The sequence below is a fragment of the Suncus etruscus genome, chromosome 17, assembly GCF_024139225.1.
Source record: "Suncus etruscus isolate mSunEtr1 chromosome 17, mSunEtr1.pri.cur, whole genome shotgun sequence".
In the NCBI taxonomy this organism is placed as follows: Eukaryota; Metazoa; Chordata; class Mammalia; order Eulipotyphla; family Soricidae; genus Suncus; species Suncus etruscus.
In genome coordinates this window covers 20,258,019-20,285,258 of record NC_064864.1, presented here as the reverse complement: position 1 = coordinate 20,285,258, position 27,240 = coordinate 20,258,019, and the positions used below count along the sequence as shown (strand labels likewise).

The 27,240-nt window shown below is 41.0% G+C and overlaps 2 protein-coding genes and 1 non-coding gene across 3 annotated transcripts in view; 1 reads left to right on the top strand and 2 right to left on the bottom strand.

Annotated features, from left to right (window-relative positions):
* LOC125995037 (interferon-induced protein with tetratricopeptide repeats 3-like) overlaps positions 1-27,240 on the bottom strand; it is a 148,804-nt gene that overhangs the window by 30,147 nt on the left and 91,417 nt on the right. The window lies entirely within an intron of this gene.
* Positions 5,369-5,475, top strand: LOC125995269 (U6 spliceosomal RNA). Its single transcript, XR_007490817.1, has one exon. It is a non-coding gene; the product is annotated as a U6 spliceosomal RNA (small nuclear RNA).
* Positions 8,528-9,667, bottom strand: LOC125995098 (transaldolase-like). The gene is given in 5 exon segments (XM_049764652.1): positions 8,528-8,868; positions 8,871-9,041; positions 9,043-9,292; positions 9,294-9,408; positions 9,411-9,667. Coding segments are annotated over 5 exon segments (1,002 nt in total). The 5' UTR covers positions 9,649-9,667; the 3' UTR covers positions 8,528-8,640.

Sequence of the window (27,240 nt, the reverse complement as noted above, 5' to 3'; positions counted from 1 at the left end):
AAGGGAGGGATGTGTGTCATAAAGGGCATTTGATGTCATTGGAAGTGTGATGTGGCACAATGATGTCACAAAGGACACAGCTATATAAAGCAGGAACGGGCCAGCTTTGGCTCGTCCGACTTTGCTTCTTGGCTACGAGGACGTCTAGACAGTATGTCTCGAAAACTTCCCAAAATCCCGAACCCTCTCCACCCTCAAATTCGTGCTATCCGACTCCTCTCTCCCCATCCCTCCCAGCGTCCCCCCACTCCAAACACCCTACCTGCCATCACTCCTGCCCATCCCAAACCTCAGCCCCCTCCCCGGCCTCCTCCCCAGCCTCCCTCAACTCCTGTGCGTTCCCCAACTCGCACTCCCACACCTTGTTTCCCAGGCCTGGGGAAACACGGGTCATTAGTCTCTGATTATGGGTCTCAGAAACTGGCTTCAAATTCTCTCCATCGTCCTTGCAAATTCCCACCCATTTTCCCAAAAACACCTCCCCTGGGTGTCGATACCTGCACCTATGTCCCCCGACCACCACCCCCCCAGAATTCCAAACTTCACTCTTTCTCAACCAGCAGCTCTGAGGCCCACGTCCTCCTCCCAAAGCCCCACTCCGTCCCTGCAACCCACACCACCCCAAGCCGCCCAACCTCCCCTATCATAAGGCCGGTCCCTCGTGTCCGGCTCCCATCCATTGAGATACCTTTCCGGGAGAAGAGGAAGGCTAAGAAGAAACATCGGCCTCCCAAGCCTCCTAAAGACCCCCCTCCTAGCACCCCTCCCTCCTAATCCCCCCCCCCCCTTGCTGCTGGTTTCTGCTGCTCACTCCGCAACCAAGTAAGTCCATCTGTAGACTGGAGGAATGGGTTCACCACTAGAGAAACAAATGGTTGGTTGTAGGTTAGTCTGGCCAAGTCTTAGGCTAGGAGCCAAGACTTGATTGAGCTGGTTGGTGGGTCATTTAGTATTTATCAATGCGAAGCAGGTTGAGGATACCAGCCCAGAGTACCAGCTACACTTTAGCCAGCAAGTCAAAAAGGACACACTTAATGATCAGGCCAGCTCTCGGCCCTAACTGCACTGCTTCCCTGTTTGGCATAATTCCTTTTTTTTTTTTTGTTCTTTCTAAAATATCGATTTTTCTCTAGTTTAATGTTGCAAATATTTATATTTAAAGAGATAATAATGTATTGCTTTCATTGTTTTATTCTATATGCCAGGTTTTTTATTTTTTCTAGATTTTCCCAGAATTCATTGCATCTCTGTCAAAATTTTCCTTTTTATTTAAAAATTCATTGGGGGGAGGGGGCAGAGCAAGAGCACAGTGTTAGGGCATTTGCCTTTCAGAAGCCCAATCCCAGACTACCCAGATTCAATTTCTGGCATCCCACATTGTCTGAGCGCAGAGCCAGAAGTAACCCCTGAGCACCACTGGATGTGACCCCAAAAAAACAAAGAAATGTTTCTTCCTTATATTTAATTCAGCATTTTATTTCTTTGGACCAACATCTTCTGATAGTATAATAAGGTATATGTTATACTTTCTGAAATTTTTGTCTTGCTTTTGAGTGTTACTTTTTTTTTTACTTTAGCTTTGATTATTTTGGGTTATTTAATTCCAGGAAACATATCAACTTATACTAAAGAACATTGGGTCTTTTATTTAATTTCAGGAAACATATCAACTTATACTAAAGAACATTGGGACTTTTATTTTTGTCCTATGTAATAATGACATTACCAAGTGCATCTATTACATCATTTACAATGTTCTAGAACTTAAGATTCATTTTGGAATATTGCTTAGAATTATTATCTCTTCCTTAGTACCCGTATGTTCTATACTGTTTGGTTTTCTTGTTGATAACCCTTAAGATATGTATCACTTTTGTTTTACATTCCCTCTCTGATTATTATAATATTTTTGTCATATCTGAGTTGGTTCATGATGCTTACTTACTTTATTTCTTAAAACTTCTCTATTTTCTGTTTCTGTGTACCTACTAATATATTTTATATTTTAATTCATATAATGAGTTAAATGATCGATAATAAAGTAAATGGACATTTAAGATAAAGTTTTGGGGTGATTTAAAATGTGTTAAATGTAGGGGCTGAACTGGTAGGTAAGTAGGTAGGGCATTTGCCTTGCACAGGGCAGACTCAGGATTGACCTGGGTTCAATCTCCCGGTGTCCCATATGGTCCCCGAGTCAGAGTGATTTCTGAGCGAATAGCCAGGAGTAACCCCTGAGTGTCACTGGGTGTGGCCCCAAAACTAAAAAATTAAAAAATAATAAAAATAAGTTGATAAATGTTGCTGCAAGATCCCAGGGATTTAAAATGATTGTTTTTTCATTTTATGTTTGTGTTTTGAGGTTCCCAAAGATTTCTTCTTAAATAGAATCTTATAATTTTCCATCTACAAAGTACTATTTTATAATAAACCACTGTTGGAATAATAGCATTGTGGTTGAGGACCTCTTAATTCATCATTGTGTTTTAATCTTTTATTGTTATCCTATATTACTGGGATGTTTTCTTCACAAATATTTCTTTACATTTTTTCTATGCTTTAACCATAGAAAATTTATGATTGGAAATGGTCATCTCTCTGATATGACTAATAAAGTCATTTTCACTGATAAGGTAATCGTAACAAAGGTTGTTCTCTGCACATTTAAAATAGTTCTTTTCCCTTTTCTTGTCACAAACCTGAGATCATTTGTCTTCGTGATGTCATAAAGATGCCATTTCTAAAATCTATGAAATTGTGTGATCCCTTTTTTAAAACAATGGCATTTGTTTACATTAGTATTTATTTTTGCTAATGAAATATGAGCCATTATAATTAATATATTTATTTAAGCATCATTATTACAAACATATTTTAGTTGGATTTTAGTCATATAAGTGAACCCTTCCTTAGACTACAACATTCACATGATTCTTATTCTCACCTTAGTCCATACAAAGATTCCAGTGACTACTAAATGTCCACATTAGTGTATTGCTATCAATTGATGGCATCAACAGATTCTGTTGTAGGGACCTGATCCTGGTATGATTCCTATATTCATTTCTCTATCCAGGGTTAGAGCTTGACTTTCAATTTTAACTATGTAGGTATAAAAATAATTGATTTTCAATTTTCTATATTTGAAAAAAACTACAACAGAGTTCTGAATAATACAATTGAACAGAGTGTTTGTGGAATATTAGATAGAAGTGACATCCCACATTTATATTTGAAAAAATACACTGAGAGCTCTGAAAACACAATTGAACTAGTGTTTGTGGAATATTAGTTTGAAAGAATGCCAAATTATTAGTTATTTTAATGCTCCCTCAAGTGTCAACCAACTCTTGATGGAATAGCAGTTATTTAAAATCGAATCTTAGAGGAAATGTAACCACTAAATTGAAGACTGTTGTCACAAAGACTGTGATAGAAAGAGGGGAAAAAATCTTTAGAAACAAATATTTATCATTTCAATTCAATGACCCAAATTATTTAATTGAAAGCATCTTTATAATAGAACAATAGTTAAACCATTTGAATGGGAAAAATGTAAAGTTCGGGCCCGGAGAGATAGCACAGCGGCGTTTGCCTTGCAAGCAGCCGATCCAGGACCAAAGGTGGTTGGTTCAAATCCCGGTGTCCCATATGGTCCCCCGTGCCTGCCAGGAGCTATTTCTGAGCAGACAGCCAGGAGTAACCCCTGAGCAACGCTGGGTGTGGCCCAAAAAAACCAAAAAAAAAAAAAAAAAGAAAAATGTAAAGTTCATGATCTAATATGAAAATCATGAATGGTAGGACAAGTTAGAATTTGGTTCTGGGGTGGGGGCAGAGAGATAGCATGGAGGTAAAGCATTTGCCTTGCATGCAGAAGGACTGTGCTTCAGATCCCGGCATCCCATATGGTTCCCTGAGCCTGCCAGGAGCAATTTCTGAGCATAGAGCCAGGAGTAACCCCTGAGCGCTGCTGGGTGTGACCCAAAAAGAAAAAGAAAAAAATTTGGCTCTATTTGAGAGACTTGTTGGGGATTTTGAATGAAACCAAAAGCTTTCAGGATCAAAATTTGTATTAAAAACAGAGGAACGGAACTAAGGAGTCAGAAAACATGTATTCTTACATGTTTTACATATACTGTTAAATATGTTCACATGTATGGATTGATGATTTTTAGTGATTTAGCAATTAAAAGAAAAAAATGAATATTGTAAAGCCACTTGGTGAACCTGGACCCTAATAGCACTATGCAAGAGCTGAACAGTCTTGCCTCTTTATTTTGAACAGATAGATAGTTCTTATGCTTCTATAGTCTAAGGTTAGGTCTGAGTTTGTCTTCTAAATTGGTTATGAGCTGCTCAATGTTGGGAATGGTAAAAGGAAAAAAAACCTAGATGCTTGATAAAGATTAGAAGTAGATATTTAGGATGTTGATTATATTTCAGAGAAATGCACATTTAGAAAACTTTTATTCAATGGATGTCTATGATAAAAAGGTTAATAAATAAGAATTGCTAGAAGATTGATCATATCATTGTGTTTTTGATCGTTATTATTCTTGGCTGTTGAAACTAACCACCTTGGGGACAGAGAGATAGCACAGCTGCATTTGCCTTGCAAGCAGCCGATCCAGGACCTAAGGTGGTTGGTTCAAATCCCTGAGTCCCATATGGTCCCATGTAGTGCCTGCCAGGAGCTATTTCTGAGCAGATAGCCAGGAGTAACTCCTGAGTGCCTCTGGGTGTAGCCGAAAAACCAAAAAAAAGAAAATAACCACCTTTTCCATACGAAGGTGGTTCCAACAACCAAGATAAAAACAATCAAAAACACAATGAAATATATGTATATATCTATATATATTCTGGTTTTGGGCCACACCCACTGATGGTCTGGGGTTTCTGAGCTAAGCACTCAGAAATCGCTTTTGGCTTGGGAGACCATATAGGATGCCGGGGATTGAACCAAAGTTCGTCCTGGATCAGCCACATGCAAGGCAAATGCCCTACCACTGTGCCATTGCTCCGCCCCTGTATATGTATATATATTTCAGGTAATTTTTTTCCAACTTTTGTAAGCCCATTTTGTAGAATTCAGATTCTAGTTCAAGGCATGGTCATTACTGCCACTATGTGGCTTTTTTGGAAGTTACTGAAAATTGTATTCTGATTCTTGTTTTGGATTACATACAATTTATAAAATTTGGCTAATATGCAAATTACAAATAAGAACAACAAATTATTGCCAACCCCATTTCTAGTATCTTTACTAGAAAATTTAAAATTTAAAAATTCTATTCTCATTTTCCTCCCATTACAAGTACAGTTATATACATTTATTATCTATTTTTCTTCACATGGATAACATAAGACCGTGCTCGCTTCAGCAGCACATATACTAAAATTGGAACGATACAGAGAAGATTAGCATGGCCCCTGCGCAAGGATGACACGCAAATTCGTGAAGCATTCCATATTTAAAACAAACAAACAAACAAAAAAACATAAGACCAAAGGAATGTTTTTATCTAAACTTTCTAGAAGAAAAATGCACTATTCTTTGCTGCCTTTTTCCCAGGGAGTATTAAACTCGACATATTTTGGCTGGTTGAAATACCAGGCCATTTCTCTTGACATTAAAAAGTTTTCATATATTACCTTGAGGTTTTCACTGTTGTCTATGTCATATGAAAAAGCTTAACCCAAAGCAACCCAAAAGTTAATAACTGCAAAAATATTAACAAATTGATCTTATTAGACATGGCAATGGACTAAAACCGGAAAGCCGTGCAAAGTATCAGGAAAATTCTCCAAGTATGTGTTTTCAATAATTTGAGGATGTTTAGGTTCATTCAACCAGCAGCTATTAAACCCCTAATATGATTATCATAATTAATATTTAAATGTTAATATTCATGAATAAAATACACTGTGAATATTTGGGGGCTGTCAGTCACAGTGTTCAATGAATGAATGCAGACTGAAATGAGAAGACTAATTCAAGATTCTAAAGTGAAGTAAGTCCCCTCTCCAATGTGAGCCTTAGCTAATCACAGAAAATATAAGCAGGTTGCTGACACACTGTGTAAGAAATGGGGTGCAAATGCTATTGATTTTGTTCTCTTGGTCAAGTTCCCAATGGAAAAGTGACCAGAAATTCTAGGAAATCTTTGATACCTGGTCATACTGTTACAGGCTTTCATCTCACAACGTATCCTTTAGCTCAACTCTGTGCATGTGATTTCCCACAGTATTCAAAAGCGGAAAGTCATCCTACGACGGCAGTGGAGAAAAAGATGGAGTCAAGTTTTGCTGGCCCCCAGTCATTTCCAGATGACCCTTCTTGTGACAGAGGGCGCCCATCTATCAAACACCACAGGTACAGGAAGCTCAACATGGTGGGAGTGGGTGTGTTCACACTATGTACAATGATAGATAATGCATTTCAAGAAATGACAAGATTCTTAGGAAAAATGATTGGTTTTACTTATACTTCTCCCTGGGTGCTCAAGCAGATATTAGCAGGACATTTAAACATATCATTAGGTAGGGCCGAAGGGGTGGTGCAAGTGGTGAGGTGTCTGCCTTGCCCACGCTAGCCTAGGAAGGACCAGGGTTAGATACTCCGGGAGTTCCCTATGGTCCCTCATGATTTCTGAGCACATAGCCATGAGTAACCCCTGAGCGTCACTGGGTGTGGCCCAAAATATATACATATATTAGATAGATAGATAGATAGATACCTTTTATATATATAAATATAATATATATATTATTAGGTAAAAATACCACTACAAGAACTCTAAAGAACTCTTAACAACACCCATCAAAGCTGCAGACACTTGCCAGTAATGGAAGCAATGACTACATTTAGAAAAATGCTTAAAACCATGGTTTTTCCTAGTTTTCCCATTTCTGCCTGCAAAGTCAAAGATAATAGCAGACATGACAAGCTCCATAACTTCCAACATGGATCTCACACAAAGAGACTATCTAAACAAAGAAACCTCGCAAAATATAGTGGGGTCTATCAGATCTCCTATAATTCACGAGGTGATGCTTTTTGAGAATCTGTGATAAAAATGGACTCTCTGGGGGGGGGGGAATTAGGAAATAGAACTGTATGACATTCTGAATCTGAACATATTCACTATGTATTAGTTTGCAAATTGTGTTTTAAACATTAGGAAGCTGGAACTTCAGAAATTGGAAGCAAGTAGAAGATTTACTAAAATAGTTCATCTGTTTGTGTGAATCCATTTGCATATTTCCAGATTTCATTCAATTTGGTTTTTTTGGGGGGGGGTCACACCTGATGATATTCACTGGTTACACCTGACTCTTCCTTTAGGAATTACTCCTTAGAGTGCTCATGAGAATCTAACCTGGTTAGGCTGTGTACAAGATGAGCACCTTACCATTGTACTGTCATGAAATGTTCCCAATGAGTTCAACTTACTTTCTTCAGGACAGCATTTAAAACTTTATAAGTTATGAAAGCCCTCAGTTTTATTTTTTTGGCATTTGGGCCACACCAGTGATGCTCAGGGGTTACTTCTGGTTATGTGCTCAGAAATTGTTCTTGGCTTGGGGAACCATATGGGACACGGGGGGGGGGGGATTGAACCATGGTCTGTCCAGGGCCAGCATGTGTGAGGCAAATGCCCTACTGCTTACACCACTGCTCCAGGCCCAAAGCCTTAAATTTTTAAGAAAGAAAAAAAGTGTAAAAAAAACGTTAATCTTAGCAATGAAAGATTAAAGTTTAACCTTTGTTTATTTTATGTAGGCCACACTTGGTAAACCATCAGGACGATAAGAAAATCTCTACCTATGAATTAGTACCCTGAAAAAAATTTTTTTTAGTCAAGTTGCCTCCAAGGTAATTTTCTTGTCTTTCTCTTTCTGATTTATTTCCATTTCACATGACACCCTTTAATTTCTTCTAAATTGTAACAAATTTTAAGGTTATATTTTTTCTTATCAGTAAGTAGTATTCTATTGTAAATAATGCCAACTATTTATAAAAATCATTTTATTTATTAAAAGTAGGTAGTTATAATGTTAAAATCTATGGTGTATATATATATATATAATTATCGAAGCCACACCTCTGTCTAATCTGTCATTGAGCATTTGCAGTTTTTCCAGATATTAGCAATTGTAAATAGCTTTACAATAGATATAGATGTGTATGTTTATATATATATATATATATATATATATATATATACATATGTGTGTGTTTATTCATCAAGTAGTTTCCAAGTAGTAGAATCACTGAGTCAGCCAGAAACTTTGAATATTTTCAAAGATTCCATACTATCTTCCTTTAGGCTCAACCTACTAATAGTGCCATCACCACTAAATGAGGGCTCAGATTGCATTGTTTCTCAACCAGCATTAGATGGTACAGGAATTTTAATAGACAATCTTGTGTGAGGTGACATCTCACTGTTTTTGTTTTTTTTTTTTTTTAATTTTTTCAGGCAGTGACGGCTTTAATGCTTGAGACCAGAGTGACAAGACGAGGGAGGCCCAGGGCTGCCCGTTGAAGGCTCGCGCTGGAGGGGTTGACTCGTCCTGGACTGTACTGGCTGGCCCGGTGGGGCATGAAGCGGCAGTGATGGCTCAGGCTGGAGTGCTCTATTTCCCGTTCTCGGCGCTGAACATCTGCTCCTTCAGCATCCGCTCCAGCTTCACTGAGTCGGCTGCGAACCTGCGGATGCCGTCCGAGAGCTTCTCCACCGCCATCTGGTCCTCGTTGTGCAGCCAGCGGAAGGCCGCCTCATCTAGGTGCAGCTTCTCCAAGGGACTGGCCTGGGCGGCTTTGGCCGTCAGCGCAGGGGTGAGCTTGCTGCTGTCCTTGAGCAGCAGCCCCCCAGGAGGTTGGGCGCGATGGTGAGGAAGTCGCAGCCCGCCAGCGCCTTGATCTCGCCCGTGTTGGGGAAGGAGGCGCCCATGACGATGGTCTTGTAGCCAAACTTCTTGTAATAGTTGTAGATCTTGGTGACACTCTGCACACCTGGGTCCTCCTGTGGCTCGTAGGGCCTTCTTGTCCGTGTTGGCCACGTGCCAGTCGAGGATGCGCCCCACAAAAGGCGAGATAAGCGTCACCCCTGCCTCGGCGCAGGCCACGGCTTGGGCGAAGGAGAAGAGCAGCGTCACGTTGCAGTGGATGCCGTGTTGCTCCTCCAGCTCCTTTCCAGCCTGGATGTCCACCTCCCAGGTGGACGACAGCTTGATGAGTACCCGCTCCTTGCCCACGCCGGCCTCCTGGTACAGCTCGATGAGGCGCCACCATGGCATTCTTGTCGAACGAGAGCCTGGCGTCAACTTCCGTGGACACACGACCGGGAATCTTCTTGAGGATCTCGGCACCAAACAACACGTAGAGCTTGTCGATGGCGTTTTGATCTGTTCCTCTTGTGACCCGCCCTGCTTCTTGCCATACGCGATGGCCGCCTCCACCAGCTCCTGGTAGACCGGCATCTGCGCTGCAGCCAGGATCAGGGATGGGTTGGTGGTGGCATCCTGGGGCTTGTACTCTTCAATGGCGTGGAAGTCGCCCGTGTCCGCCACCACCGTGGTGAACTGCTTGAGCTGCTCCAGCGCGTTGTCCATCCTGGCGCGCTTCACCGGGGAGGCCGACATGGCGAGCGGCTTAGCCCGGACCGCGGCCCACAATGCCCTCACTGTTCTTTTAAATATGCATTTACCTGATAATCAGTAATTTTGAGTATTTTTGGTGACTTGATTCTTTCGAATACAGGCTTGTGGGGACTGAAACTCTGGGACCTGATCATCAGACTACAGGTCCAGGTAAGTTTGTCACCCTCCAGGTGACAAAGCTGCCATAACTTTGTAGTGCTTACTGCCAGATTGAAACAATGAGGAATTGCATCTCAGATTCTCTTCTTCCAACTTTGAACTTCATTTTGATGATGAGACAGAGTGGTTCTAAGGAAACCAGTCCACGAGTAAAATTTACTGTTCACTTTAGAGCACTTGATCTGTAATCCAATCCTTCTTTCCTGTTCCTTTCTCATGCTGCAGGCATCTTGCATCTCAGCATTGTCTAGTGGGGATGAAATCCTTCACGAAAGGAAATCAGGCACACAAACGGACAAATATGAAATATGAAATAACTAAACCGCACACAGAGTATGTAGGGTCAACACATCTTCTGGCAGGAGTGCGACTGACTCCAAGATGTTTGAGTTTGTGTGGCACTAATGTGAATGGGGTTGCTTTCTTTTTTTTAATGTTCATTTATTTAATTTTATATATATTAAAAAAAAACTTCACCAGTGCAACATTTCATCACCAATGTCCCAAGTGTCCCTCCTCCCCACCCCACACCGGCTTGTGCTCTAGACAGGCTTTCTACTTCCCTCATTCAGTCACATTTTGTTATGATGGTTCTCAGTGTAATTATTTCTCTGACTGCATCCATCACTCTCTGTGGTGAGCTTCATGTTTTGAGCTGGACCTTCCATTCCTCCTCTCTTTTGTCTCTGAGAATCATTGCACAAATGTCTTTTATTTTTCTCAAAACCCATAGATGAGTGAGACCGATCTGTGTCTATCTCTCTCCCTCTGACTTATTTCATTCAGCTTAATAGATTCCATCGACATACATGTCTAGGAAAATTTCATGACTTCATCTCCTGACGGATGCATAATATTCCTTTGTGTGTGTGTGTGTATATATATATATATATATATATATATATATATATATATATATATATACCACAGTTTCTTCAGCCATTCATCTATTGAGGGACATCTAGGCTGTTTCCAGAGTCTGGCTATTGTCTATGGCCATACTACCCTGAATGCGGCTGATCTCCTCTGATCTCGGAAGCTAATCAGGGTCGGGCCTAGTTAGTACTTGGATGGGAAGCCTGAAATAGTTTTGAAAAACATTTGGTGTGAAATTTTAAGCTACTTTAGTGATGATTTATTCTCATTATACATAAGAAAAGTAGATACTAAGGGTTTGTCAAGTGCTTTACATATTAAATATTTTCAACTCAGGACAGTATGGTTGACAATTTTTTTTTTTTTCGGTTTTTGGGCCACACCCGGCGTTGCTCAGGGATTACTCCTGGCTGTCTGCTCAGAAATAGCTCCTGGCAGGCACAGGGGACCATATGGGACACCGGGATTCGAACCAACCACCTTTGGTCCTGGATCGGCTGCTTGCAAGGCAAACACCGCTGTGCTCTCTCTCCGGGCCCGGTTGACAATTGCATAATAACTTGAAATATAAGTTTTGGCTTACGTAATTTGAAACATTTCTAGATTTTTCTTTGTAAAAAGAGCTTTTGATCTAATGGGATCTGGATGAGGGGAATAAGTTCAAAATGAACAATAATTAAAATTAAAGTATTAAATTAAATTATTTAAAATTGTTTCATTATTAAATTAACAATTATTAAAAACAATTATTAAAACAATTAACAATTATTAAAAGATGTTAGTTTTCTTTAAGCATAATATCTTCCTCTACTAATAATAACAGGTTAGCCCAGCTCTGGCTTAGCCTCCAGCTCCCGTGGCTGCTTCCCCCGGATCAAGGCCTCTCCCAGGAGCTGACCCCAGCTGTCCGCCGCAGGGGCAGCCCCCCCCCCCCCAGCTTGCTTGCTCGCTGCCCGCACCATGAACCTCTTCCGATTACTGGCGACCTCATCACCATCGTGGCTGGCCTGGTTCACACAGAACTATTCTCTCCTACTATGTCGTCCATCTCGACATAAGGGGAGTCCTAAAGGGGAAGAAGCTGAGTCTCCAGCCTAGCCCAGGGCCTCGCCTTCCCCCTGGTAGCACAGCGGCCAGCGATCAGCGATGACTTGTCGACCTACTGGAGCCTTTGCAACCCCCAAGGGGGACATTGGAAAGAACCAACCTCTCCCCGTGACCCCCTCCTGCAGGCTTTCAGGGGGCAGTGGAGGACCCACCAGTGTTTATTTACCTTAATTATGGTTTTGTTTTTTAAATACAATTTTAATTGAATACAGTTAAAAAATTGTTGACTGATTGAGTTTCAATCATACAATATTCAACACCCTTGTACATTTTCTACAACCAATATCCTGTTTCCTTCCCACCCTCCTTCCTCTCTCTCTCTCTCTCCTCTCTTTTTCTCTCTCTCTCCTCTCTCTCTTTCTCTCTCCTTTTTTCCCCTTTAGACACTGTGGTTTGCTATATTGTTACTGAAAGGGAATCACTTTATGAGAATCACATTTTGAGAAAATCACCTTTTGTCAAACTAGGTTTTTTTATCATTATTTTTATAGAAATTGCCTTTATTATTTTTTATAAAATTTTATTTTGACCAAAGTGGATTACATCTTTCACAGTAATATTTTAGGTACATATTAACATTGAATCAGGGCCATTCCCACCACCAAAGTTGTCCTCCCTCCTCTCCCGTTCCCAGTATGCATCCCATATCCCCCCAGGCTGCTAGTATAAGTGGTCCCCTCTGGGTCTAGTTTGTTGCAGGTTGGGTATCGATTCTGTTGTCATTGGCTTTAGATTTGGTGTTTAAGTCCGATCATTTTTATTACTACTTAGTCATCATACAACTGTTTGGTCTTGATACCCTCCATTATTTCCCCCTCAATTCGAGAGGTGGAACAAGATGGTTCAAGTTATGTGGTTCTGTTTGAAGAGAAGAAAAGAAATAAAATGGGGTAAATATCAAACAAGCCGAAAATGGGCAGAGTCCTTCTAGAGGCTCTAAACATTGGTTTGAGAGAAGAAAGGGAAAAAGGAAGAGAAACACCACAACAATACAAAAAGAAAAACAGGGTCTTCCCTGCCTCACAGCTGGAAATCCTTCTCAAATGAAGTAGTTTCATTGCCAATGTATTCTTCTTTTCTAGTCAGTTTTCTTTTGTATATTTCCTAGAATATCAGTGTGACATAAGAGAAACTTTGTACTTCTGTTTTTTAGTAAAACATCCCAGGCACGCTTGTTCTTCAAGCAGTGTTTTCCCTTGAACAGGTATCTCTCTTGCTCGTTTCTATGCTTGCCTTTTTCCACTCTGGGAAAGTCTGTGTTCTTTTTTTTTTTTCTGCTTATATATATCTGCTTATAAAAATAATATATATTATATTTTTTATTTAACCAACTTTATTACATACATGATTGTATTTGGGTTTCAGTCATGTAAAGAACACCACCCATCACCAGTGCAACATTCCCATCACCAATGTCCCAAATCTCCCTCCTCCCCACCCAATCCCCGCCTGTACTCTAGACAGGCTTTCTATTTCCCTCGTACATTCTCATTATTAGGATAGTTCAAAACGTAGTTATTTCTCTAACTAAACTCATCCCTGTTTGCGGTGAGCTTCATGAGGTGAGCTGTAACTTCCAGCTTTTTTCTCTTTTGTGCCTGAAAATTATTGCAAAAATGTCTTTGATTTTTCTTAAAACCCATAGATGAGTGAGACCATTCAGCTTTCTCTCTCTCTCTGACTTATTTCATTCAGCATAATAAATTCCATGTACATCCATGTATAGGAAAATTTCATGACTTCATCTCTCCTGACAGCTGCATAATATTCCATTGTGTATATGTACCACAGTTTCTTTAGCCATTCATCTGTTGAAGGGTATCTTGGCTGTTTCCAGAGTCTTGCTATGGTAAATAGTGCTGCAATGAATATAGGTGTAAGGAAGGGATTTTTGTATTGTATTTTTGTGTTCCTAGGGTATATTCCTAGGAGTGGTATAGCTGGGTCGTATGGGAGCTCGATTTCCCAAAGAATACAAAATAATATCTTTAGATGTTTTGATTTACACAGATGAATGTCAACATAGCTATGTTAATTAATGACCTGTTGTAAGCATGGCAATAAATATATAATAATAATCAAGAGTATTTCTGTACCTAACCTATAAAAGAGAAAAAGTGATAAGCCATAGCTAAGATAATTCTATTTTATTATTTATTTATTTATTTATTTATTTAGGCTTTGAGGGCAAACCCAGCTGAGCTCAAGGGTTACTACTAGTGGCTCTGCTCAGACCTCATTCCTGGCAGGCCTCAGGGGACCATTTAATCAGCTGCTTGCGAGGCAAAAGCCCTACCCACTGTGCTATCGATCTGACTCCGTAATTCTATTTTAAATCTCAGCTTCATAAATATAATTGACAAAAAAACCATGAGTTTGTTCAAATGTACATGCTAGTGAGTTGATCCGCATGGACAGACATGGGATTCCCCCCATATCAGTTTATTGCTATACCCAGAACCTCACATGCTGATTACAGTTGCTAGATCTTTGATATCTGCAAAGATAGTGGAACTTCAGCAACTCATCCTCAAAATCTAGCAGTTTCCTTCAAGTCATGGCACTCTGGGTGATCTTCCCTGGTGATGTCTGTTCTCTTCATACCAGGGACTGAAAGATCATGGTGGCCAGACATTAATCCTTTGGGTCAAAGTTGGTGGTGGTGACTGTTTTCAGTGGGCATTTCCCCCTGCCCTCACCTTTTCAACACACACACACACACACACACACACACACACACACACACACACACACACACACACACGAGTCATTGGGTACTATGGCTTTTTGGGTGTTGAGTGGGAAGATTAGAGAGTTCTTCACCTCAGTAGTGTGTTGCCAATCAGACATGGTCAGAAGCAGGGACCGATTGTGGTCAGGAAGTCTCTGGCCAGAAGGACAGCTTGAGAGAGTGAGGAGTGTTTTTCACATGGACATTAGGAGCAAATGAGCACAATTAATCTGCCAGCTATCTTCTCAGAGGCAGTAGTAAGCTCCAGAATCCTCCTCTTCCCTGGATATTGTGAATTTCTTTCCTTCCCTTGATTTTCAAAAGGAACAATTCATAGTCTGTCTTTCTAGTTCTAATCTCATAGAGGCATGCTACAACGTTGTGGCAGAGACTGGGGAGGGTGTTCTCAGCTATTCGTAGATGTAATCTCATTTTACTAGATTGACTGGTGTTATATATTCAATTAGATTCTCATCAAAGAGCACCTGCTCCAACTGAGATGCCACTTCACGTGGGGCTTGCAAATTGAAGATACTGAAATGCCTGGTTTAAAAAACATCATCTTTCATCAGATTGAATTCCTAGATAGCCAGTGCAATACAGGAATGGGCAAATATATTGCACCTATGTTGCAACGTATGTGCTGTGAAATACCTGGCAGGCAAGAACCAGGAAGCCCCGCAGAGCTTGAAAGAAGCTGAAGGTTTTATCCTGTAAGAGCATGCTGACCAAGCAGATGTGAATGGTCTGGTCACCTGGGGCAACTATGCCTGGCTCTACTACCACATGGGCAGGCTGGCAGAAACCCAGACTTACCTGGACAACGTAAAGAACACATACAAGAAGTTGGCAAGTGGGGCCAGAGAGATAGCACAGTGGTAGGGCATTTGCCTTGCTTGCGGCCTACCCGGAAGAACCCACTTTGATTCCTGACATCCGTATGGTCCCCCAGCCTGCCAGGGGCAATATCTGAGTGCAGAGCTAGGAGTAATCCCTGAGTGCCGCTGGGTGTGGGCCCACAACCAACCAATCAATCAATCAATAAATAAATAAAGTTAAAAAAAAAAAGAAGTTGGTAAGTCAGTTCAGCCACAGAATAATGACCTGATCTCAACTGTGAGGAAGGGTGGGCCTTGATGAAATGTGAAGGAAATAATTATTTCCTATATGAATCATTACTAATTATGATATATGAATAATATGAATATATCATATTCTATATTATATTTATCATATATTATTCATATTCATATATTAAATATGTATCATACATCATGAATAATCACGAATACTATATGAATTTTTGAATAATTATGAATATTCATAAGATGAATTATGCTTGAAAGGGCTGTGGAACCAGACCCTGAAAACCCTAAATTCAGCGCTGGGAATACAGTCATAATGTATCTTCGGCAGGGCATCAACAGAAGATTGGAGAGAAATCAGTTCTTCCTGCAACCCCTAAAACAGGCCGTCACATTAAATCCTAAAGATGATCTTTACAAGTTCTCCTAGTCCTGTATCTTCAGGACATAGGATGAGAAGATAATTAGAGTATATTGAAGAATTGGCCCGCAAGTTCTCACACACACATACCCTTCAGTCTGCAACAAACTTTTTTTTGGGGGGCCACACCCGTTTGACGCTCAGGGGTTACTCCTGGTTATGCGCTCAGAAATAGTTCCTGGCTTGAGGGGACCATATGGGACGCTGGGGGATCTAACCGAGGTCCATCCTACGCTAGCACTTGCAAGGCAAACACCTTACCTCTAGCGCCACCTTCCTGGCCCCATGCAACCAACTTTTACTTAAGAAAGGCTTTCTAGATAAAGCAGGTGTTCTTTTAAAAATAAAAAAGGTCTTACAGGACACTTCCTCCTCCTGCATCACCCGATAGGGTTTTGCTACAAAACACAAATAATTCAGTATAAAAAGGTCTCATGCTGGCAGTCTAGGGGAAGAATAGAGAAAATATTAAAAAAAAAGCAAGATTAGCTATTATTCATGTGTTATTTGATCTGGAATATAAGCCTACTTTTGTGTTTGCTTATATACACATAGCACAAATTTACAGAGAAATAGGTGAGTACAGCAAAGCTGGACACTTGCCCAAAAGTGTTACACATGAAATCATTCACATAAGAAGAACAACAATGAATTCTTCACCACTATGAAAAATTTCAGGAATTCCAGAAAAAAAATCTGAAAAGGATACAATTATCCATTAATTAAAAGTGATGAAAAAAATGGGCCCAGAGAGATAGCACAGCGGCATTTGCCTTGCAAGCAGCCGATCCAGGTGGTTGGTTCGAATCCCAGTGTCCCATATGGTCCCCCGTGCCTGCCAGGAGCTATTTCTGAGCAGACAGCCAGGAGTAACCCCTGAGCAACGCAGGGTGTGACCCCCCCCCAAAACAAACAAACAAACAAAAAAAAGTGATGAAAATAATGAATGCATCTTTATCGAGAAATGAAAGTATCAGAGCTTTGGAGAAATGTGTCTTAAACTTCGTAAAAATGCATTTTTGGAGAAGGCTTGAGACTCCTTGTGTTTCTGCAAAAGCAGAAAGGATAAACAAGGCCCTGGAGAGCTCTGAGCGAGCCTTGAGGCTGGCTGTTGGCTGTTTGAGCTGTGTGGAACTGGGACCCAAGGTGTTGCAGCCATGATACTCTTTTGGTATCTTACATTCCATTTGATTTTAAGTTAACATGCACCAGTCACCTTGATATTAAATAGCTGTATGCAGAAGACATTCTGTAGGCAGAATGTCCATGTCTCTGTTTTGGAGAGAGAGTTCATTTCTTTGTGAATGCTTATATTGTAAACGCTACTATTGAGTAGTTTTGTGGCAAATAAAATCCAGACCTTACTAAAATAAAATAATTTATTTCTATTTTAATTTATTTTGGTGGGGGTGGTGCTTCATGTTGTATTAATTATTAATTATAAAGTCCTAGTGGTAGGGATGAATGATGAGGCCTTGTTTGGCCCAGCCTGGTGCTTGTAGCCCCTACGGCCTGGTTGGTCTATAGGTTTCAGGGTGACAGCAGCAAGGAAATGATCCACAGGCAGTCAGATGAATTTTCAGGAGACATCAGCTTTGTTACAAGGCCTTAACTACCATGTGCATATTTTTTACATGGCCTCTAAGCTAAGCTTTTTAAGTAGCCTCCTTCAGCTGCCCTCCATCCATCTTGCTGCCTCTCTTGGTTCATCTCTCTTGCTGAGTCTGCCCTTCCCCATCCTTCTTAGGCCACTCTTAATGACACAGACCCCTTCCAGCTGTGGGTGGTCTCCCTTTCCAGGTGAGATAGGCAGGCAGTTGGGGGGAGCAATTCAAAGCAGTAATCTGAGGTACAAGGTTCCCAATGATGATTCTCAGCCAAGTTCGTTTCAAGAGCTCAAGGATATAATTCTAGTTTGACCCCAGGTTTTGGGGATACCTGGGCCATCCCAGTGGAACTGGAAGTCCCCAGGAATGCAAGGCTTGGGGCACCATGTGGCACCAGGAATCTGATCCAGGTCTGCTATACACTAGGCATGCGCTTTAACTGCTGTAGGAACTCTTGATTCCTTAATGAATTCTTTGGGTCAACAATGATTTTTCACTGCTGGATACCAAAATACAACAAGGATGTAGGGATGTAGGACGAAGAAAATTTTAGTTTTCCTCTATCTACCTTAGATTCATTGTCTGGGACCTATTGGTGAAAATTGACAAAAAGTGGACAGATTTTTTTTTTTTTTTGGCTACACCCCGCAGTGCTCAGGGATTACTCCTGACTCTGCAGTCAGAAATAGCTCCTGGCAGGCTCAGTGGGACTACATGGGATGCTGAGAATCCAAACCGGGTCTGTCCCAGGTCGGCAATATGCAAGGCAAACGTCCTATTGCTGTGCTATCGCTCTTGCCCCTGGAAAGAAATTTCTTAAGACAGACATCAAACAGACTTAGCTATGAGAATATGCAGGGTTGAGAAACTCAAAAGGGAATTAATTAGAATTTAATCTTAAGTAACATTTTAATAATGACTAATACAATTTAAGAAAGTGATAAGTTGAAAGGAAAGAACTGAGTTTCTAGAGTTATAAATTATAGAAAGGTTAAAAAAAATGGGGGAAAATGAACAAACCAAATTAATAAGTAAACCAATAAATAAGTAAACCAAATTAATAAGGTCTGTTATGTAAACTCCTTCTGGAAATGCCTGGCTGGACTAAAGAAGGACATCTCAGGTGATTTACTTCTGTTCTTCCTGGTAGAGAAAGAGAAGGAGGGTACATGTCTATCCTACTTTGAAACATGGGAAGGCCAGGGACATTTAAAATACATGCCTACTTCTCAGTTGCCTTCAACTCAAATTAACCAACATGCCCAAATGGCATGTTTTGGATGGCATGCTCTACTTCCCCTCAGTAAACAAAGCAGATATTTTTCTCAGAGATAAGGCAAGTGAGAGACAAGATAGTTAGACTAGTTTCCCTCTCGATTAAAAGTGAATTTTCTACATGAAGAAGTTTTAAGTTTCATTTATTGTCATATTCTCCCCAGCAGTTCTATTTTATTTGAGGCACTATTTTAATATATGAAGCCATGTAGGTTTTTTGTTTGTGTGTTTGTTTTGTTTTGTTATGTTTTGGGCCACACACAGCAGCACTCAGGAGTTACTCATGGCTCTGCAATCAGAAATCGCTCCTGGCAGGCTGGGGGTGGGGGGCATATGGGATGACGGGAATTGAACCAGGTTTGTCCTGGTTGGCCGAGTGTAAGGCAAATGCCCTATCGCTGTGCTATTTCTTTGGCTCCCACATGTATCTTTAAAATGAAAAAAAAAAAAAAGCAATCAATTATTGCTGTTTATATTTATATTGAGGAGAATATATTAATTTCCTACTAAGACTATGAAAAATTGTCCCAAATCTGGAGGTTAAAATCCACATTTTATATTCTAAAGTTGAAATCTGAAATGAGTTGGTTTTTTTTTTTTTTTTTTTTTTTTTTTTTTTTTTTTTTTTTTTTTTTGGTTTTGTGTCACACCCGGCAGTGCTAAAGGGTTACTTCTGGCTCCATGCTCAGAAATCGCTCCTGGCAGGCATGGGGGACCATATGGGATGCCGGGATTTGAACCACTGACCTTCTGCATGAGAGGCAAACACCTTACCTCCATGCTATCTCTCTGGCCCTGAAATGAGTTTTAATGAACCAAAATCAACGTGTTGGTACAGCCACATTCTTTCCAGAGCAAGAATTTTTCTTAATTGAAAATTGCATTTTCCTAATTAAAAAATATAATTTAAGCTTCTGAAAGTTGCCCGAAATCTTAGTAGGGAACCCCTAACCATGTGACATAAAATCCTGCTAAAATTTACAGAAATATTGGCCAGGGCTTTGAATTTCAACAGAAATTCTAAAGGACTTGGGGGGAGTAAAATGTGGGATATTAAAGGGCAGGCACCCGAGTTACATGTAAACCATCATCCCAATTTTCTTATTACCAAAATAGGACACCTATTAGATTTAACAAAAGACAATAACTGAAAATGTGTGTTTTAAAAGGGATTTTGTGCTAAAATAAGCCTTGCAGTTGTAGGTGGGTAGAGTAGTTGGTAGTTGATGTTCTGGTGGTTTTTGAAATATTGTGGGTGACCAAATCCCTTAGTATCTCATCTAAGGTCACAGGTGACTTTGGAGAAGTGGGGAGGTGGGGCAAGAGTGGCCTTGTGATGGGGAGAATGTTACTCTCTTCTTGCTGCACCCACCTCCACCACCCAGGGAGATCCTAATTGGCAAAGCACCTATCTTGCATGGACACTAGTGCCTCACCAGCCCCTTTGAGCAGCTGCCAACCTGGACCTGAGATCCAAATGATCATCTTGGCACGGGAGCGAGTCCCTGTCACTTGAGTTCTTTGGGGGCTGTGGTCTTGGGCTGGAGGGAGGAATTGCTATTTGCAGGAAATCCAGTTCTTGTCTCCATCCAGGCTTTTAGATTTGCTTGTTTCCAGTTAGTCATCTGTTCTTTCAGAAAAATATTTTATGAAGGAGGCAAAAGTAAAGCAAGAGATTTTTATTCAGGAAATTTGAGAGGAGAGAAAGAGAGAAACGCATTAAGAGGGAGCATTGGTTTCTACAGGGAGAAAGACAATAGTACACATCCACTATCTCTGCCCTCATGTAAGGTTAGTTTTATGAAGCTTTCCCAATCTGTGCCTAGTGAGGCTTTCTCCATAGAAAAGAATCTGTCGCTACAAAATTGTCAAAGGGATAAAATAAATAAATAAAATAAATAAATGTATATTAAAAATGAAAAAAAGATATTTTTGCAAAAAAAAAAGAATATTATCAAAGGGGAAGAATTGGTAACTCTTTATGATCCTCTTTTATATACTTATCATGATACATTATCCTGCAGGAGCTTCTCTGTAGAGGGGTCCAACGTCATGCCTTTAGACTGGTGTCAAGATAGCATCTTTAGTCCACATTACCAGGGCCTCTCTGTCTGCCAGTCTGTTTGTTTATCCACAACATAACCATTGCCTAATATCCCAGAGTTAGAAATATTAAAAGGAAATCATCAGAAAATTGGTTCATTATATAGTAGATAAATCTTTTTTTGTTGTTGTTGTTTCTTTTTGTTTGTTTTGTTTTTGTTTTTGGGTCACACTCTGCTGTGCTCAGGGTTACTCCTGGCTCTACCCTCAGAAATCGCTCCTGGCAGGCTCAGGGGATCATATGGGATGCTGGGATTTGAACCTCCATCTTACTGCATTCAAGGCAAACGCCTTACCTCTGTGCTATCTCTCCGGCCCCTGGAGGTAAATCTTTATGGCATTACTAATTCTCACTGCATTTAAAAAGCTGTGTTCATTAAAGCAAAATGTATTTGGGAAAGGTGTATTTGGTTATCTCCAAAGGTCATAGTTACTCAGTGTCTGCTAAACCTAATATTACTTCTTTGTTATATCCTTCCCAACTCTGAAGAACTCTATTAACTTCCCAGGACTCAATAAAATGGAAAGTGTGGGAAGGCTAGATATTTGCAAAGCCAGGAAGATAAATGTTCTTTGATATTGAAAATACTATCATCAAACTTATATATGATTGCCTGCAGGCATTCTTAGGTGGTCTCTTTAAATTAACAGTTGGATTTCAGGATCTTTGTTACTCCCGTGAAAGTGATGGACAGAGCCTCAGATGGTTCCTTATTTGAGTTCCTCCAACCCAGAATTTCTTCAAGTGTCCAGACAGTCTCTGGTACACCTTAAAATCAGGTCAAGCAATAGCTTTTCTCGTTCACTACTGGCAGAGGTGCTCCAGGCCAGGTTTTTGCTAAGTGTTATGTACATATCCCAGTAGGCTCCAGTTTCTTGTGGATCTTCTTGAATACTAGTGTCACTTCACTTGTGATGGGTGCTGCTAGAGCTGGAAGTGCATCAAGACTAAGACCCTCAAACATTACATCATCTAGAGGACAGAGGGATAGTCTTCCTTCTTTCTTTCCTTCCTTCATTGGTTTATGAGCCACACCTAGCGGCACTCAGGCATTCACCTAGCGGCACTCAGGCATTTCTCCTGGCTCTGCACTCAGAAGAAATTACTCCTGGCAGGCTCAGGAGACCATATGGGATGTTGAGGATCAAACCTGGGTTGGCAGCATGCAAGGCAAAATGCTTTACCCACTGTGCTGTCGTTCAGGCTTTGTCTGAGCCATTCTGACCCTAGGCAGAGCACCAGAGATAAACAACTTACATTTGATGTTCCATGTTAAAGGAATTAGGTCTTTTGGTTTTGGTTTGGTTTGGGGCCACACTGGTGGCGCTCAGGGATTACTCCTGGCTCTGTGCTCAGGAATTGCTCCTGGCAGGCATGGGGGACTATATGGGATGCTGGGATTCGAACCACCGTTGGACCTGGTTCAGCTGCTTGCAAGGCAAACGCCCTACCACTGTGCTATCTCTCCAGCTCCAGGAAGTAGGTCTTGTCTAACATTCCCCGTGTTAACAACTTTTCACTCAGGCACTCTCCTGAACTTATTCAATAGTCCCATCTTCAATTTCTCTTGAACTGTATTTGACTTTTCCTTTTCCAAATGAAGTTCAAGGGGATTCTTTCCAGCAACGAATCTCAATTGTGGTCATAGGATGGTGAAAGGATTTTGACCCTGGGTACAAAAGGAGATTGCATTCGGGGAACTAGTGTTATCATCACAACTGCAGAGTGCTACTGACATCTAGTGGATGTATTCAGCTGCTTATACTGCCTATGTTTCATAGTCCTACATCATAGTTCCTCAGCAAAATATTATTCACCCCAAATATCAATAACGTCAAAGGAGAGAAATTCTAATTTACACTCATTTTGGGGGGCCACTTCTGCACTCAGGAATCACTCCTTCAGGGCTCAGGAACCATACGGGACACTGGGGATCAAACCCAGGTCAGCTGCTGGCAAGCCCGTTATCTGCTGTATTATCTCTCTGGCCCCATACACCCTTTAATAATAATAACTACTATTATTATTAAATTATTATTGGAAAAGCTTATTCAGAAACTCTGGCATTGGAAGAACTTGCCAATTATTTGAGTTTCAATTTCCCAAACCAGTTTTAGATTCATTGCTAGGTTTCACTTTCACTAACTGTGTTTCAGTTTCACCCACACACGTTCTCTTTCTAGTTTCAAGATTTTACATGTTGATAGGAAGACAATCAAAATGTGATACACAACAGGTTTTCCCAAGAATGTACTAGATCTAAGACTGTGTGTGTGTGTGTGTGTGTGTGTGTGTGTGTGTGTGTGTGTGTGTGTATGTGTGTAAGATATTCAAATTTCATCTAGTAATTTTAGCCTGTCCAAATCCATTTCTCACTGGGCTGTTTGTACCATCTCAATCCTGAAAGTGTTATTATTTTCCTTAAATATTTAAAAGCTGTTTTACTCTTTCTGATTTAGAATTCCTGAATAGTGTATGCAGTTTTGATTGCTTATCCTAAGCACATCTTATTAATCTCAATAAACAGATTTTCTCTTAGAAACAATTGAAGTAAGGGAAATAGGAATGAGGAGAACAATTCTGAGCAACACTAGGAATGTTTTCAAACATAGGTGCCTACTGAGCTTGCTAAGGAGAAAATTCTGGGTTCAGACCCCTCAGTACTTTCTCTAGAACAGGGGTCCTCAAACTTTTAAACAGGGGGGCCAGTTCACTGTCCTTCAGACTGTTGGAGGGCCAGATTAGAGTAAAAACAAAAATTATGAACAAATTTCTATGCACACTGCATATATCTTATTAGGAAGTGAAGAAACAAAATGGGAATAAATACAATATATGGCCACCCGCGGGTCGTAGTTTGAGGACCATTGCTCTAGAACATGGCACCCTGTCTAATTGCATCTTACAATAGCCCACAGTCCACATTACCTCTCTGACCCCAACCAACTGCCTGCAAAGGTCAAGTTCACCCCCACTTCCTGGTCTTTGATTTTTCTTTTCCTTTTGCCTAGAAGAGGATTCCTTGGTACTTCCTAGGGAGTGCTCACTCTTTCTTGCCCTTAAGATCACTTCCTCATCCTTTGAGTGGATTACTCTATTGTCATTGTCTCCTGTGAAACTTTCCCACACCAACTTATTTATAATAACCAGACGCCTTACAACCAGCATTCTCTCTGAATTTTCTCCATACCACTATATGAAATAATGTCTTATTTATTCTATAGCCCTCACATTAGAAATTAACTCTGTGGGGGCTGGGGTGATAGCACAGCAGTAGGGCTTTTGCCTTGCACATAGCTGACCTGGACGAACCTGGATTTGATCCCTGGCAAACCATATGGTCCCCCGAGACTGCCAGGAGTGATTTCTGAGTGCAGAGTCAAAAGTAACCCCTGAGTGTCACCAGGTGTGCCCCCCAAAAAAAACAAACAAACAAACAAAAAGAAATTAATTCCATGAAGGCAGGTCCCTAGACTTCAGGCATCACTGTTTTGAAAGCACCCCAAATAATGTTTGGCTTTTAGTTGTTTGATATAATTTGTTGAATAATTGAGGGGACGAAGATTTTTATAATAGTTCTGGTACCATTCCAGCACCATCTGTATGGGGTGCAATTGTAAAGAGTTTTTCAGCAGAGGCACTTGAAGCTAACAAGAAGTGGCACAACTATGAGTGTAGATAGTGCAAACCTCTTGGCCAGGCTGTTCGGTAATATCCATCAAAATTTAAAATATATGGGGCCAGAGCGATAGTACAGCAGATAGGATGTTTGTCTTGGATTGACTCAGATTTTATCCCAGGCATTCCTTCTGGTCATCCCAGTACTACCAGACACAATTCCTGGGTCCAGAACCAGGAGTAACCCCTAAGCATTACTTGGGAGTACCCCTCAAAAGAAAGATTTTAAAAAATATATACATTGCAAAAATAATTGTTTTGTTTTTTTAAATATCATTATTTAAACACCGTAATTACAAATATGATTGTAGTTGGGTTTCAGTCATGTAAAGGACACCCCCCTTCACCAGTGCAACACTCCCATCACCAATGTCCCAAATCTCCCTCCTCCCCACTCCACCCTCGCCTATACTCGAAACAGGCTTTCTACTTCCCTCATTCATTCACATTGTTAGGATAGTTCTCAATGTAGTTATTTCTCTAACAGCACTCATCACTTTTTGTGGCGAGCTTCATGTAGTGAGCTGGACCTTCCAGCCCTCCTCTCTTTTGTCTCTGAGAATTATTGCAAAAATGTCTTTCAGTTTTCTTAAAACCCATAGATGAGTGAGACTATTCTACATCTATCTCTCTCCCTCTGACTTATTTCACTAAGCATAGTAGATTCCATGTACATCCATGTATAGGAAAATTTCATGACTTCATCTCTCCTGATGGCTGCATAATATTCCATTGTGTATATGTATCAGAGTTTCTTTAGCCATTCATCTGTTGAAGGGCATCTTGGTTGTTTCCAAAGTTTGGAAATATAGGTGTGAGTAAGAGATTTTTGTATTGTATTTTTGTGTTCCTAGGGTATATCCCCAGGAGTGGTATAGCTTGATCATATAGGAGCTCAATTTCCAGCTTTTGGAGGAATCTCCATACAGGTCGGACTAGACAGCATTCCCACCAGCAGTGGATAAGAGTTCCTTTCTCTCCACATCCCTGCCAGCACTGCTTGTTCTCATTCTTTGTGATGTGTGCCAATCTCAGTGGTGAGAGATGGTACCCTATAGTTGTTTTGATTTGCATCTCCCAGATGATTAGTGATGTGGAGCATCTTTTCATGTGCCGTTAGCCATTTGTATTTCTTCTTTGTCAAATTGTCTATTTCTTCTCCCCGTTTTTTGATGGGGTTAGATTTTTTTTCTTGTAAAGTTCTGTCAGTGCCTTGTATATTTTGGTTGAATAGTTTCTCCCACTCAGTGGGTGGCTCTTGTATCCTGGGAATTTTTGTTTTCTGGCGACACTTGACTGCACTCCTGGCAGACTTGGGGGGAAATCATATGAGATGCTAGGATCCAACCCAGGTCTACTGCGTGCAAGGCAAACACCCTACCCACTGTGCTATCACTCTGGCCATAAGCAACATAACTTTTAATATATATTTCAGCCCAAAAGTTTGTCTAAATTTATGGAAATAAGGGCACCTCCTTGCAATGTTAAGGAATCAAAAACAGAATTTCCATTTAGGAGGCAGAAAGCTGAAGAGGATAGTTACACCCTCCCAATCCCCATTCCTTCCAACAGGAAATCACGAACAAAATTTCCTTTTTTTTTCTTTTTGATTTTTGGGTCATACCCGGTGACACTCAGGGGTTTACTCCTGGCTATGCACTCAGAAATCACTCCTGACTTGGGGGGGGCATATGGGACGCTGGCGGGGGGGAATTGAACCACAATCCATCCTAGGTTAGCACGTGCAAAACAAATGCCCCACTGCTTACACCACCGCTCTGGCCCCATTGCTGTTTTATCTTCTAAAGCAATAGAGGGCCTGGAAGTCAGTATGATGGTTAAGGCAGCCCACCTCCAGGACCTTCTTGTTTGTTGTCTTAATATAAATGAATGAGTCCTAGAGTTGGTGTGGGGATGGTGAGACCTTCCTGGCTCGACCCAGCTCCCGCAAGCCCCTATGGTCTGGCAGGTCTGAAAGTTGCAGGGTGAGGGCGGAGAGATTCACAGAACAGTCAGATGAAGTTCCAGGATTCAGCCAGTTTTCTTTCACAATTCCTTCCTGACTGCCATGCAGACCTCCTCACATGGCCTCTATACTCAGCCTTTTCCTAGCAGCTACTTCTCTACTCCTTCTGGTTCTCTTGGCCTCTGTCTCCCTTTCAGCTGCTTTATCCAGGCTTCCTAACTGGCTTCCAGGTTGACTAACTCCCTTTGGTGATGCTACTGCTGCTGCTGCTTTGATGATGCTCAATTGCTAATGCTGAATCTGATGCTGAATTGGTGATACTGAAATCTGACGCTGAATCTCTGATGAGGATCCTCTCCTACATTTCTCTAACTCCCCTTCTTATCCCCCCATCTCTCCCCCATGCAGACCCTCTACCCGCCCACTCCAGGTGTGCGCAGTTCTGATCATTCAGGTGGGATAAAGAGGGAGTTGGGGGAGGGCATAGCCACACTTGTTCTCCACTCCAGGAGCAACAGGCAGCAACTGGACTGAGGGCAACCCCTTGGGCAGAGCTCTCAGTCCC